We start from the raw sequence: 13,039 nt of genomic DNA, 5'->3' as shown, positions 1-13,039 counted from the left end.
GGAACGTTTCCATATCTTTCATTACCATTGCACCGGCCTCGTTGAGGATTTTGCTCACTTCACGGTACCAATACAGGGGGCTAAGTGTGAACTTTAAAGTATTGATACGCTCCCATGTGATTTGGTACGAGTACTGGATCAAAAGAGTCAGTGGGTCGACACGACCCTCGAAATAGTACCATGTTGCCATCCAGCCTAGATAGCCCAACAGAGTAATCACGATTATGGTCACAAAAATGACAGAGGCCATGGCCCAGAACATTTGCTTGACTTCGTTCTGTTTCATCTGTGCTTGAGTGACAACATCCACGTCGTTCATCAAGTCGCGCTTGACATGCTGACGAACCAAACCTTCGCGCGAGAAGACCCAGTTCTGGTACATATATGAGCGAATATCACGCGAGCTGTTCTGCGATGCAGACATGACGAAGGACGGGAACTTCGACTCATACCAAGTTTCGATTCGACCGAGTTCGACACACCAGCGAACATAGCTTGGATCGTCAGGTGTGATTTTCTTGTGAATGGCCCGTGCAAAGTCCAAGAAAATTCGCGCCACATCGCGTGGGTTCGTAGCGTGAAGAATCAAGCGGACAGCGAGGGACTTGCGGATCTTAACATTTTTCTTGAAAACATCTGCATTGTTCACTAGCTTCTCGAGTGTTGCAATGGCCATGACTTGCGGAGTTGCGCAAAAGTTGAATACACTCTGGTCACGCAGCAAGATCAAATAGTCGAGAGAGTGGGTTGCATGCGTCATCGCATCCAGAAGCATAGACGAGAGGATCTCACGAGCCTTTCGGCCCTCGAGTGTGTCTGTAAATTTAAAAGAACCCGAACCAGAGCGAGTTTCCACAACACCGCGCTGCACTTCGGCCTGGTGTGCAAAGATTCCATCTTTACCCCAGCACTCCTTCGGCCAGAAAGAACGGCCTTCTTCGCAGTCTTCCGCGTAGTCGCGGATGATGTTGGTCTTCTGGAGGAATAGGCCCATGTGATTAGATAACTTCAGTTGGTACCCCACCAAAGGACGTTCAATGTTCGTTTGGACAAATAGACCGGAGAGACCCTCGCCCACAAGACCGGCAACAAAGTGGCAGTATAGGTCGTAGTCTTGCCACTTCTGCATAGTTAGGCCCTTAGGAGAGTTTCCCAGTTCAATGTAAGAGGCCATTCCCGCGCCCATTCGTGCACAAATATCAGCAATGACCGAGCGACAGCCCTCGTTCAAAAGTTGGAATTCACCAATAACCTTATCAAATTCGACCAAAAGCTGGCGGTCTTTTTCGTTGGGGCCGCTTCCTGTGAAATTCCAGCCAGGCTCATCCAGCTTCTTGTAGAAGTCAAGGAGGAGAGGAATCTTGACTTCAGGCTTCAATGTCATGTCATCTTCCACAGTATCAAGACCTCGTAAGACCAGGTAGAAAATGCAAATTACTCGGCTTAGCTCTCCTTTGAGTTCCTTGATCACCGCTGCAAAACTACGGCTAGTTGCGTCCAGGAAAGACCAGCATGCCCGCATGCGCTCCCGGTCCCAGCCACTAGTCTCTGGATGTTGCCTGATGTCATGAACAGGATCACGCCATACTTTGTATGTGATCAAAGCGCGAAGTTCATTGGGATGTGTAACTGCTGTCTTGACGATCTCCATGCTGCACAGGTCTCTCGGTCAGTAATGTCGCATTGCGCTTAAGTCGCCAGGTTGGGGTCTTGTCACGTGGTCAACCCTCACTCTCCAAAAATCTTTTATTGCCGCTCCATTGATCGCATCATGGATTCATTGCTTCAGCCCCCTCTTCGACTGGCTGCTGTTAGTAAGCCGGAACCTACGACGATCGCAGATGCTAGGGAAGATATTGACTCGTTCATTCAAACATTTAAGCAAAGACTTGGAAATACGACGACCTCAGAGTCACAAGATGTTACGAACTCCGGTGGTGTGTTGATCAGCCAATTGATTCAACTCCGGAATGGCTTGACGGAGTCTTCATGAAGTTTAAAACTGCAACATGACGGAATATATAGCTTAAGAAAGGTCATATACCCCTATGGTGGAAAGAAACACTAAATAATTTTGCTTTGTCCATATGTACTTTATCGCTCAAGCTCTTGGGAGGTTTCAGTTTGACTATCTTCTTTGAGCATACTCAAAAATTCTGAATAAGTTAGGTAGTGATCAATACGCACCGTTCCAGTCGTCCATATTTGTGCTTTGTACCCTAGGAGTGGCGGGAACACGAGCTATATCTTGATTGTTCTTATTCGAGAAAAGGGCTTCGTACCAAGAAAGGTGACGAGAATACGGCGCAACAGAGGACTCGGCATCAGACGCAACAGAGCTTTCAAATCCATAATCAGATGGTTTAAGTCCAGCCAAAACCATCTTCTTGCAAATTTCTGGATAGTGTGTTAAGGTCTTTCGACGATCATAGAGCAGCTGGTCACGTACTCCTGTAAGAAGTTCACGCTGGTGAAAAAACTTAAGGTTTCTTTCGTCCCGCTGGCGACGAATGGTGGTGGCATTTAAAGCAAGAGATGTGACGATAGACAAGAGAAAGAGTTGAGGTGCCAACTCACGAACAGACTCATTGCTAAAGAGCCTACGCAGCATGCTTTGAATGAAAGGTGGAGGGCAAACGACCAAACATACAAAGATGAAGTTGAATATCGGCTAGAAAATACAAATCGTACGCATAAGTCAATAATAAACATAACGAATTAGAAAGCATAGAGCTAATATCTGATATTCTATAAAATCGAATTTAAAAATTATCAAATTAATATATAAAATATAATATTCATTTTTGATCGAAAATAAAATTACTAATAGACGAATAGTATTAGTGTAAGAATATGTATCATTATTTAGTAATTTTAATTATATTTAAATTTATATTAAAGTTATTCAGAGAATTTATTGTTTAAATAAAATATAACTATAAATATAAATGTATATTCGAAAGTCATTTTAATTTATGGTTTAGTTATTTTATTAGTTATCTTTATATCATCAGTAAAATTTATTTTTGATAATTTATATGAGGTCTCTTTTAAAACTTCTTTTATTAACTGAGTGATATTTATTCTGTAATAATTATGAAGTACTAGCAAATATTGGGATTTGCCACCAATCCGATTCCCCCAAAGTGGAGGTGTTGTTCGAGAACCGATTGGCCCGGTCTTTGGGTGTCGATGCCTTTGACAGTTCCTGAATATTTGAACTTGCAACGTCGCTTGCCTGTGGCAGTTGTAATACATTTTGTGATCCAATTGTAATTGAACCCCCCATTGTAGACGTCATTGTACTGTAGTTGGCATCAGCCTCAGAGTCTTCACAAACACTGGGGGCATCGATCATGTCCATGATAGCCGCCTCAATAGTGACGGGCGCCCACAATCGCCTGTCACCAATCGGTTTGTCATCGATAGTTGGGAGGTCAATAAAGGAAGTTTGTTTGGCAAATGCCTCTTCAATTGATAAAAGGTTCGACCAAGCTTTCTGTACAAACTGGAGCGGGTCGCTCTGCGCAAGTTCAATGTTTCGCCGGTGATCTGCCATCATTATATCAAGAGTCTTGCCCACAGCGTCTGCGGTTTGTTCGGACGAAAGTTCCATTCCAGGAGATCCAGCTCCTGTTGCTGACTTTGTGTCGCTGCTCGTAGGCCTTGGTATATCAAGCGTCCCTCTCGAAGCTTTCGATGAGGAAACATCCCCGGATGTTTGAGAGTTGCCCCGAGACTTACTACTGTCGAACTTATGTTGGTTGACTTCCAAAGACCCTTGCTGATTCGACTCAAGTTCCTTCTTGGCCTTTTTGTTAGACTCGGAAAATACATTGGAGCGTCTGGGATCGTCAGAAGCATTTCTTCCCTGCGTTCCCTTTTGCTGAGAAGCCAAAGTTTTCGCCATAATCCGTTGTGCCAGCTTGTCATCATTCATTCGCACGAACCCAATGCAGCGTGTCATCTGGATCTTTAATTTCTCAAGATCTGAGGGACGCAATATGCACTGTCGTTTAGGAAGAAGAGCCAACTGATCCTCAAACATGTAGACCATAATCTTGACTCGTTTTGCAGGTTCGATATTTCTAGACATGGCCAAGAATGCAGGTAAAAGCGCTGACACAGTGGTTTTCAGAGGAATCAGTTTTTCCATTTGTTGTAATACACTTGATTTTTCGCTTTCTGTCATGGATTCAATGACTGGTAACTTGGGACGAGAGACATTTAAACTCAGTTCGATTTTGCGTATAAGACCTTCTGCATCCTCCAGCATTTTTGGCGTTACAACCAGAGGTTGCCAACGCTGCTTATCAGGAGATTTGTTGGTGCTTCGCTTCGTCGGTTCAGTTGCTCTAGTTTGAGGGGGGGCGGGAATATGTTGTTGGGCAGGGGTCCAGCTTTGCGAGCCAGCCACATTTTGGTTTGAACTCTGTGGCATGGCAGGGGTGAAAGGCTTGGATTGTTGCTGTAGTAGCTGTGCCATTTGTTCAGGGCTCAGATTCAATGAACCAAGCTGCTCTTTGGTAAAAGGAAATGATACACGCGCAGTAGTTTGTTGCGCCTGTGGTTGGGAGCTTTGTTGCGAATGCATGACGGCATAGTTAGGTGGTCGAGGCTGCGCTGTTTGGGGTTGGGCCATGGATTTTATCGCATTTCCTTCAGTCCTTAGGTTTGAATGAACCATTTGAGGATTACTGCGGCCCATGGAAAGCTGATGCAGCATCGCACGGTTCCAAACGTCCTCAAATAGCTCCAAGTAGTTTTTATAGATTTGAGCAAATTGAAGAACAATAGAAGCCTGTTGGGTGGGATTCACCGAGATAAAACCGAGTGCAATGGATATAGAAGACCACATATTCTTTTTTGTCACAGCTTTGCTACCGCCCAGAGACTGTACCGTGGAAAAAAGTTGGTACAAGTCTACTTCGCGGCCATCCACGACAGGGGCAGGTAAAGATTTACCGTGGCGCCGCATCAATTCTGAAAGAGTACGCTTAAATTGTTCAGGCGTGATCGAGATATTGGATGCCTGCGCATGTTGAACAGCGGGCATCGGTATTGTAGGCTGGGCTTGAGGCATAGACCCTGACTGGTTACCAAGGACATTTGTCCCTAATTTCGAAGGTGTAGCATTCGCAAAAGTTGATGGGGTAAAGGTGGACATGTTTTGCGCCGTGACAGATGGCGTCATGTTGGAAGGACCAGGAGATGCAGGCATCTGGACTCCTTGCGAGATTTTTTGCAACAAAGTAGTCTGCAAGCGTGTTAGTTCTTGATGCGCTCGCTGAAGTGATGATCGTTCAGCATCACTCATGGGAGAAGAAAGTTTTTGCTCAATCTCAGATATACGTTGTTGGATCTTGCGCACGAACTGTACTCCTTGCGCTACATTGTTGGACTGGTTGACTTTATTGGTGTCCATATTCGTACTCATAGGACTGTGAGTCATGGGAGCGATAGGGTTCTGTCCTGGCATAGCCATGGGCTGATTCATCTGTATCCCATGAATATTCTGGGCCAGCGTATTGTAGACATTTTGGGATGATCCACTGGCAGATATGGCTGGATTGGGAGATAGAGGTTGGGAGGCCTGCATAGGTGGCGCTGATGACGACTGCTGCTGGTCCAAGATAGAACGAAGCTATGATGAGACATGAGAACATACCTGAGAGAGCTGTAAAGGAGTAAGAAGCCCAGCTTTAGCTTTGTTGATCATGTCGGTAAGAATCGTGTTCATATTCTGTGTTGGCATGGGCTGCATAGTAGGCATGGCTTGTGTTTGAGTCAGCTGGGGTATCTGGGAGGCTGACGTGAATTGGTTGGATACTTTCATGGCCGACTGACTTGAATTAGCGCTGGCCTGACCTAGCAGAGATTGAATTTGTTGAGGTGTCAAACTATTAAGAAAGTCTTGTTGAGGCTTGGGTAGGGATGCTAAGCCAGACTGCTGGACTTGATATGCTTGCTGTGCCTGCATTTGTTGTTGCTGTTGCTGTTGTTGCTGTTGCTGTTGTTGCTGCTGCGCAAGTTGTGCTAGCTGTTGTTGAGCCGCGCTCGGAAATGTCCCAGGAGGAGCGTACGACATTGCGATCCCAGTCGTACTCACGGCAGAAGATGCAGGACGTTGCAGTGGATTACGGTGGGACCAATGGCAGTACTTGCTCTGATAGGGCGGGGCTGCTCCACATCTCCAGGATGCAACCCATGAACCCAGTGTACTCGGCCCAACGACAGTGATAATACCTGGGAGGGGAGAGAGGCAGAACTACATGAGATATAAGTGTACCTATAATAATTGGTATAGAATGAGTGTAGTAACGTTTCAAGCAAATGAACATGTGCGGCCAAAATTACAAGGTTTGTTCGAGCTCAGAAGTTATGGCATCATCCTCCGCTTTAGAGGCCGGTTCTTCTGTCACATCCGATTCTTTTGGCTCCATTTTCTCTGTGCTTTCCTTTGCTTCTCGCACGGGGTCGATAGCGCTCGGCTTGACTGGCGCATCTCGCATGTCGGCCTCAAGACGTTCATAGAGAATACTGTATTGTCAAATTTCTGTACGTACGCTCGCTCCAAACGCAGACGCTGAATATTTCCCTTGATGCGCAGGGTGGTGGCTTGTAGCTTGTCATTTTCCTAGGGTGAGTACTGGTGACACTAACCATTTCGATCTCGTATACCTTCCGCTTTAGCTCCTTGTACTTTTGGCGATACTTGATCGCATCACTCTGGATAGCAACACTAGAAAGATATGCCTTAGACTTTTGCTTCGTAGGGGCTGACGCGTTTGTTGCAGCACCTGTAGCCATGGTCGTTGCAAGCAGAACGACCGGGGTAGGTGGGCAGAGGAAGCGTCACGTGGCACTCCACGTGAAGGATGGCTCGGCGCCGACCTTCTTCTTTACACACTGTCGCGCGATGTCGAGCGAGAACCAGGCCGGTGCCGCTGCCCCGGAGCAGCTGGTAACCTCTGTGAAGAACATGAGCGTAAAAGAAAAGCCTGAGAAAAAGTCCAAGGGTGGAAATGTCACGACTGGGCCCCTCGAAGTGCGTTACAACGAGGCTCTAACAACAGTTCGAACCACGCCCCGCGTACTTCCAGTCACGTATTGACATGTTTGAGCGCGTCAAGGCGGAGCAAGATGCTGCTCGTGCAGCAGCTGAGAGGAGTCCTATCGTGATCACGATGCCTGATGGCTCGACACGCGAGGGCACGAAGTGGGAGACGTCGCCCATGGATGTCGCTAGGCAAATTTCCAAGAGCCTCAGTGAGCGAGTCGTGATTTCGAAGGTGAATGGCCAGTTGTGGGATTTGGAACGTCCTCTGGAGGATAATGTGACTTTGGAGCTGCTCGATTTTGAGCACCCGGAGGGCAAGCGTGTGTTCTGGCACTCGTCGGCGCACGTTTTAGGTGAGGCGGCTGAACGCCACTATGGCTGCCACCTGTGCATTGGTCCGCCAACAGATGACGGATTCTACTACGAGATGGGTATGGGCGACAGTGGTGATCGTGTCGTCAAATCAGAGGACTTTGATCCGCTGGAGAAGCTCATGAACCTCGCGGTAAAGGAGAAGCAGCCTTTTGAACGTGTGGTGATGACCAAGGAGCAGCTCTTGGAAATGTTCAAGTACAACAAGTACAAGGTGCACATCATCAACTCCAAGATTCCTGACGGTACCTCGACGACTGTCTATCGCTGCGGTCCAATGATTGACTTGTGTGTGGGACCGCACATTCCTCATACAGGCCGTATCAAGGCGCTGACTGTGTTGAAAAACTCGGCTTCCTACTTCCTGGGTGACCAGAAGAACGACTCGCTGCAGCGCCTATATGGTATTTCGTTCCCCGACAAGAAGCAGATGACCGAGTACAAGCATTTTTTGGCCGAGGCTGCGAAGCGCGACCACCGACGAATTGGCAAGGAGCAAGAGCTGTTCATGTTTCACGAGCTGAGCCCAGGCAGTTGCTTCTGGCTGCCGCACGGTGCACGCATCTACAACACGCTCCAGGAGTTCATTAAAAGCGAGTACCGCAAGCGTGGCTTTGACGAGGTGATCAGCCCGAACATGTATAATTCGAAATTGTGGGAGACGTCGGGTCACTGGGCCAACTACAAAGACGACATGTTTACGCTGCAGGTGGACAAGGAGACGTTTGCATTGAAGCCGATGAACTGCCCTGGCCACTGTCTCATGTTCGGGAGTCGCGACCGCTCATACAAGGAGCTGCCGATGCGCTTTGCCGACTTTGGCGTGATCCACCGCAACGAGGCGAGTGGTGCACTGAGTGGTCTGACGCGAGTGCGGCGCTTCGTGCAGGACGATGCGCACATCTTCTGCCGGGCTGAGCAGATCGAATCAGAGATGATCAACTGCTTCGACTTTCTGCAGACCGTGTACGGCCACTTTGGCTTCTCGTTTAAGATGGAGCTGTCGACGCGCCCTGAAAAGTTCCTGGGTGATATTGCCACCTGGGACGCAGCTGAGCAGCGCCTTGCGGCTGCCCTGGACAAGTTCGTGCCGGGTAAATGGGAGCTGAACCCTGGTGATGGTGCCTTCTATGGTCCCAAGATTGATATCACCATTAGTGATGCTATGCGCCGCCAGCACCAGTGTGCTACGATCCAACTCGACTTTCAACTGCCGCAACGCTTCAACCTGGAGTACAAGACGCCGCAGGGCGCTGCGGAGGCAGAGAAGCACACCGAGCGTCCCGTCATGATTCATCGTGCGGTCGTTGGCAGTCTGGAGCGCTTCATTGCCATTCTAATTGAGAACTTTGCGGGTAAATGGCCTTTCTGGCTCTCGCCTCGCCAGGTACTTGTCGTGCCTGTGACGCAGAGCGTGTACGACTATGCGCAGGAAGTGACAGGTCTACTGTGGGACCAGGGCTTCTTTGCGGATGCCGACCTGTCGGACAACACGCTGAACAAGAAGATCCGCAATGGCGAGCTCGCGCAGTACAACTTTGTGTTTGTCGTGGGCCACGAGGAGAAGGCTACCCGCAGTGTCAATGTGCGCAACCGTGACAATGACCCGAATGTCGCCAAGGGCAAGACCGATACGATTGCACTGGACGTGGTGCTTGGCAAGCTGCAGCAGCTCAAGGCGACCCGTGCTCTCGCGAATCAGCTTCCGTAGGTTGGATAACGAAGAGGTAAACCCATGCGCGCGCGCTCGGACCGGTCCGGTCTGCCCATAGGCATGGCCGCGGGGAGCACTGTCCGAGGGGATGCAGCAGTGGGTTGTGGCGCAGGGACGGCCTTCTCAGGCCACACATAACCGACGGCACCAAACACAAAGTGCTGCACCACGGGGCGCTTCATAAGGCACTCGGCATCGTACATCTTGATCATGCCCTTGTATACCTTTGGCCAAGCCGCTACATTCCGCGCAATGTCGTAGAGGATGGGCGAATGTTCTTCAAACGGGCCGCGCTTTAGCGAGTGGATGCGCGCCAGGGATGAGACGTAGAGATTCGGCTGGGGGCTCACCGTGCGGGGTAGCTGGTACGCCAATGTATCCGACGGCGAGAGCTTGGGACCAGTGCGCGGCTCGCGTCGCTTGGAAAAAGGGTATAGGGCCGCATCGGAAATCTCGGCGGGGCTCAGGGCCGAGTCGCGAAGCTGCGCCGCGCCTAAAATATATGGCACAAAATGGAAGTCATCGAGGCCCCAGACACCATGGCTGCCCGCTGGCTCGAGTGCATAGCGGTCCTGAAGGTGCCACGTTACGCGCAGATATGCAGGAAGCACCTCCAGCGCAAGGCGCGTTTCCGTCTCCTCGGTCGCTGGAAGCACTCCGAGGCGCACCAGGAAGCCGAGCCAAGCCACAAAGTGGAGTTCATGGCCGGTGCCATAGTCAATGCGCACGAAGGAGCCAAAGGCATCGAGCAGGTAGGGTACCAGTTCGCGTATATAGTCACGGTAGGAAGAGGGAAGGAGCGCTTCGTGCAGCACTTCGACCCGCTCGGCGAGGCGCGCACCCCAAGTGCGGAACGCCAGGTTGCCAAAACGCTGAGGCCCCGCAAGAGGTGCGATCTCATCGGTCCATGTATCGAGCTCGATCAGCAAGGTTAGGACGCGATTTATGCCATCGCTTGGGTTGTGTGCGGACCGGTCCCATGGCACGAGGCGCGTAGGCTGGCCGGTGCACGCATCGGCCAATCGCATCAAGAAGAGCAGGAGGGTATGATGGGCGTCGCTTGTTTGCCACACGCCCATATCTTCGTCACTCAGGATGAATTTGCGTGGCACAGTCGCTCGCGAGCGTATGGCGGGATCGTCCGCATTGAGGCATGGGAGGGGCGGCAGCTCGCCGGTCTGTGTGTCCAACATAGCAGGTGGCTGCGAGGCGCCAAAGTCTTGCCACGTGCCAAATGGCCCATTTCGATGGAGCGCCCGTTCGCAACTCTCATGTGGCTGCGTTGGGGCATAGCTCGGCAGGCCCTGCACACGTCCAGCTGTGTGCTGGCGAAAGGCAAGACAAAACCTGCCGTCAAGGCGCCTTCCCTGCTGCCGAATGATTGGGAGGCAGTGATTGGCATCGAGTGTCATGCGCAACTCTTGGCGAGCACGAAACTGTTCAGCGGTAAGTGATTCGTGCTTATGCATCCAGCCGCGCCGCCACCAACCTTGGATGCCGAGCCCAATACATGCGTTGCGCCCTACGATGCTGGATTTCCCGGCACGCTACCCAGTCTGCAGCCTGCTGCGGTCACCGCTGCAGTCAAAGCGGCACTGGCGCTGCGGTGTCACATTGTACCCATGTCTCTATTCGACCGCAAGCACTACTTCTATGCGGATCTTCCGTTTGGCTACCAGATTACACAGAAACGCCGTATGTACTCGCTGCTCACGCAGAACCTTTTGCGCACACGGGTGTCGTATCGATTAGCTATGGGGACGGCTATCTTTCCTCGGAGGACGCGGCGCTGGACGTGCCCATTGAGCAGCTGCAGCTCGAGCAGGACACGGGCAAGTCCATTTACGCCGCTACTGATTCGGGGAGTCATATCAGCCTGCTGGACTACAATCGTGCGGGCGTTGCCCTCGTCGAGATTGTCAGTGCGCCGGTGCTGCGCACGTCCGAGCAGGCTGGTGCCTACGTGCGGAAATTGCGGCAGCTTCTGCGGTGCGTGGGTGCATCCAATGGCAACATGAATGAAGGATCTCTGCGCTGCGATGCCAATGTATCGGTACGTCGCAAAGGCGAGCCGCTTGGGACGCGATGTGAGATCAAAAACTTGAACAGCGTCAAGTTCATGATGCATGCGCTGGGTACGTGCGTCGCGCTAATGTATCAGACTATGAGATCCAGCGGCAGTACACTCTATTAGCTCGTGGCGAATCTGTTGTACAAGAAACGCGCGGCTTTGACGAGGCGAATGGCACCACATATGCCATGCGCGACAAGGAAGCCAGCTTAGACTACCGCTTCATGCCGGAGCCAAATGTCGGCCCACTGCGGATTGCCAAGGAGCGAATCGAGGCGGTGCGCGTGGCGCTACCCGAACTTCCCGATGCGCGCCATGCGCGCCTGAGCGACCAGTATGGTCTATCGATGCGCGACATTAATGTGCTGATGCGTCTGAATGCAGAGGACGACACAACAGACCCCTTGGACCAGGAGGTCAAGCACGCTGCCTATGCGCATGTCCCCAATGCCGTGGACTACTTTGAGGTCCTCGTTCGGATGGGCTGTGTACCCCAAGCCGCAGCAAACTGGACTATCCATCTGCTACCGAAGCATCTGGGCGCCGTGAACCTGCCGTTCTCCCTCAACCCACTTCCTCCGGTGGTCGTCGCGGAGCTAGTCCACATGATTGACGAGGAGCTCATTACGCGTATGTTGGATGACTAACACGCAGAATTTACTGCCCAGAGCTTATTGCGCGAGTTTATCCAGGCGCGCAGCTTTCCCATGACCCCATCTGGCGAACTGGCCCTGCGCTCGCACGTCCAAGCGCATGCCTTGCACCGCTTGCAGCACGAGGAGCTAGCACCGCTGTGTGCCGACGTGGTCGCCCGCTTCCCCGATGAGGTCTCTGCGGTTCAAAAGGGCAAGGAAAAGGTGCTGATGCGTCTCGTAGGTGAGACGATGCATCTCGCTGACGGACGTGCCGACCCGGCGCAGCTGACCGCGGTGCTGCGTCAGGAGGTGGCCAAAGCGTAACACGTGACATAGTTTCCTACCACGATGCCCGGGCTATCCGCCGAGGAGCTGTTGAAGCGTGCCGAGAAGAAGGCGACGTCGTCTGGCGGCTGGTTCTCCTCGAAAAAAGGCAACAAAGAGGAGGCCATTGAACTGTACAAGGAAGCTGCCAACAAGCTGCGCGCGGACACCCGCATGGACGAGGCGGGCGTGGCACTCTTGAAGGCTGCGGAACTTGAGGTCGAGACGGACGAGAAGGACTTTGCTGCGAACACCTTCTTTGATGCGAGCAAGTGCTTCCGCATGAGCCGCCCTGACCGTATGTGTCGAGTACTCACAGACAGAGGCTGTGATGGCGATTGGCCGCTGCTCCGACCTGCTTGTGCAGCGTGGTCGCTTCCGCCAGGCAGCGGACCGCCAAAAGTCCATGGCCGAACTGTACCGCGAGGACCCGAACCGTCTTGACCAGGGCCTTGCCGCGTACGACCGCGCTGCGACATGGTACCTACAGGAGGGGGCAACAGCGTACGTGCTACTGACCTGACCTCAGCACGGCGTCTGCATGTCAGCGCGAGGCAGCGCAGCTGGCGATTCAGCTGCAGCAGTACCCCCGCGCCATCGAGCTGTGGGAGGCTGTCGCTGCTGCGAGCCTGAACAGCAACCTGACCAAGTACAGTGTCAAGGAGTACTACCTTAATGCAGGTCTGTGTTACCTGGCGATCCCCGACCTGGGCGCTGCGACTCGCGCGATGGCGTTCTATGCGCAGCAGGACCCGTCATTTCCCAGCACGACCGAGGCGCAGTTCCTGCATGGCATTCTGGAGGCCTGCGAGCACAGCGATCTCGAAGCGTTCGATGCGCGTGTGCGTGACTTTGATCGCATG

The 13,039-nt window shown here is 51.8% G+C and overlaps 7 protein-coding genes across 7 annotated transcripts; 3 read left to right on the top strand and 4 right to left on the bottom strand.

Moving 5' to 3' along the window:
* Positions 1-21: 21 nt before the first annotated feature.
* MSY001_3104 (uncharacterized protein) lies at positions 22-1,651 on the bottom strand (the record flags this gene model as incomplete). The annotated part of the gene is made up of 2 exons (XM_018884992.1): positions 22-37; positions 129-1,651. The coding sequence occupies 2 exons, from the start codon at positions 1,649-1,651 to the stop codon at positions 22-24; spliced, it is 1,539 nt and encodes a 512-aa protein (XP_018741597.1).
* Positions 1,652-5,268: 3,617 nt separating this feature from the next.
* On the bottom strand, positions 5,269-6,088 carry MSY001_3103 (uncharacterized protein; the record flags this gene model as incomplete). The annotated part of the gene is made up of 3 exons (XM_018884991.1): positions 5,269-5,287; positions 5,376-5,617; positions 5,669-6,088. The coding sequence occupies 3 exons, from the start codon at positions 6,086-6,088 to the stop codon at positions 5,269-5,271; spliced, it is 681 nt and encodes a 226-aa protein (XP_018741596.1).
* Positions 6,089-6,353: 265 nt separating this feature from the next.
* On the bottom strand, positions 6,354-6,810 carry MSY001_3102 (uncharacterized protein; the record flags this gene model as incomplete). The annotated part of the gene is made up of 2 exons (XM_018884990.1): positions 6,354-6,540; positions 6,563-6,810. 2 exons carry the CDS (start codon positions 6,808-6,810, stop codon positions 6,354-6,356), a joined length of 435 nt encoding a protein of 144 aa, XP_018741595.1.
* A 109-nt stretch (positions 6,811-6,919) lies between these two features.
* Positions 6,920-9,143, top strand: MSY001_3101 (uncharacterized protein; the record flags this gene model as incomplete). Its single annotated transcript, XM_018884989.1, is given in 2 exon segments — positions 6,920-7,093; positions 7,104-9,143. The coding sequence occupies 2 exon segments, from the start codon at positions 6,920-6,922 to the stop codon at positions 9,141-9,143; spliced, it is 2,214 nt and encodes a 737-aa protein (XP_018741594.1).
* Positions 9,144-9,354: 211 nt separating this feature from the next.
* Positions 9,355-10,339, bottom strand: MSY001_3100 (uncharacterized protein; the record flags this gene model as incomplete). Its single annotated transcript, XM_018884988.1, has 2 exons — positions 9,355-9,384; positions 9,497-10,339. The coding sequence occupies 2 exons, from the start codon at positions 10,337-10,339 to the stop codon at positions 9,355-9,357; spliced, it is 873 nt and encodes a 290-aa protein (XP_018741593.1).
* Positions 10,340-10,417: 78 nt separating this feature from the next.
* MSY001_3099 (uncharacterized protein) lies at positions 10,418-12,176 on the top strand (the record flags this gene model as incomplete). Its single annotated transcript, XM_018884987.1, has 5 exons — positions 10,418-10,592; positions 10,620-10,841; positions 10,865-11,281; positions 11,308-11,847; positions 11,872-12,176. 5 exons carry the CDS (start codon positions 10,418-10,420, stop codon positions 12,174-12,176), a joined length of 1,659 nt encoding a protein of 552 aa, XP_018741592.1.
* Positions 12,177-12,200: 24 nt separating this feature from the next.
* On the top strand, positions 12,201-13,026 carry MSY001_3098 (uncharacterized protein; the record flags this gene model as incomplete). Its single annotated transcript, XM_018884985.1, has 4 exons — positions 12,201-12,474; positions 12,500-12,680; positions 12,706-12,957; positions 13,005-13,026. The coding sequence occupies 4 exons, from the start codon at positions 12,201-12,203 to the stop codon at positions 13,024-13,026; spliced, it is 729 nt and encodes a 242-aa protein (XP_018741591.1).
* Between the last annotated feature and the right edge of the window lie 13 nt (positions 13,027-13,039).

Source organism: Malassezia sympodialis, genomic scaffold, assembly GCF_000349305.1.
Source record: "Malassezia sympodialis ATCC 42132 genomic scaffold, msy_sf_18, whole genome shotgun sequence".
Classification (NCBI taxonomy): domain Eukaryota; kingdom Fungi; phylum Basidiomycota; class Malasseziomycetes; order Malasseziales; family Malasseziaceae; genus Malassezia; species Malassezia sympodialis.
The sequence above is the reverse complement of the archived record's forward strand: the minus strand, read 5'-3'. Positions and strand labels throughout refer to the sequence as shown.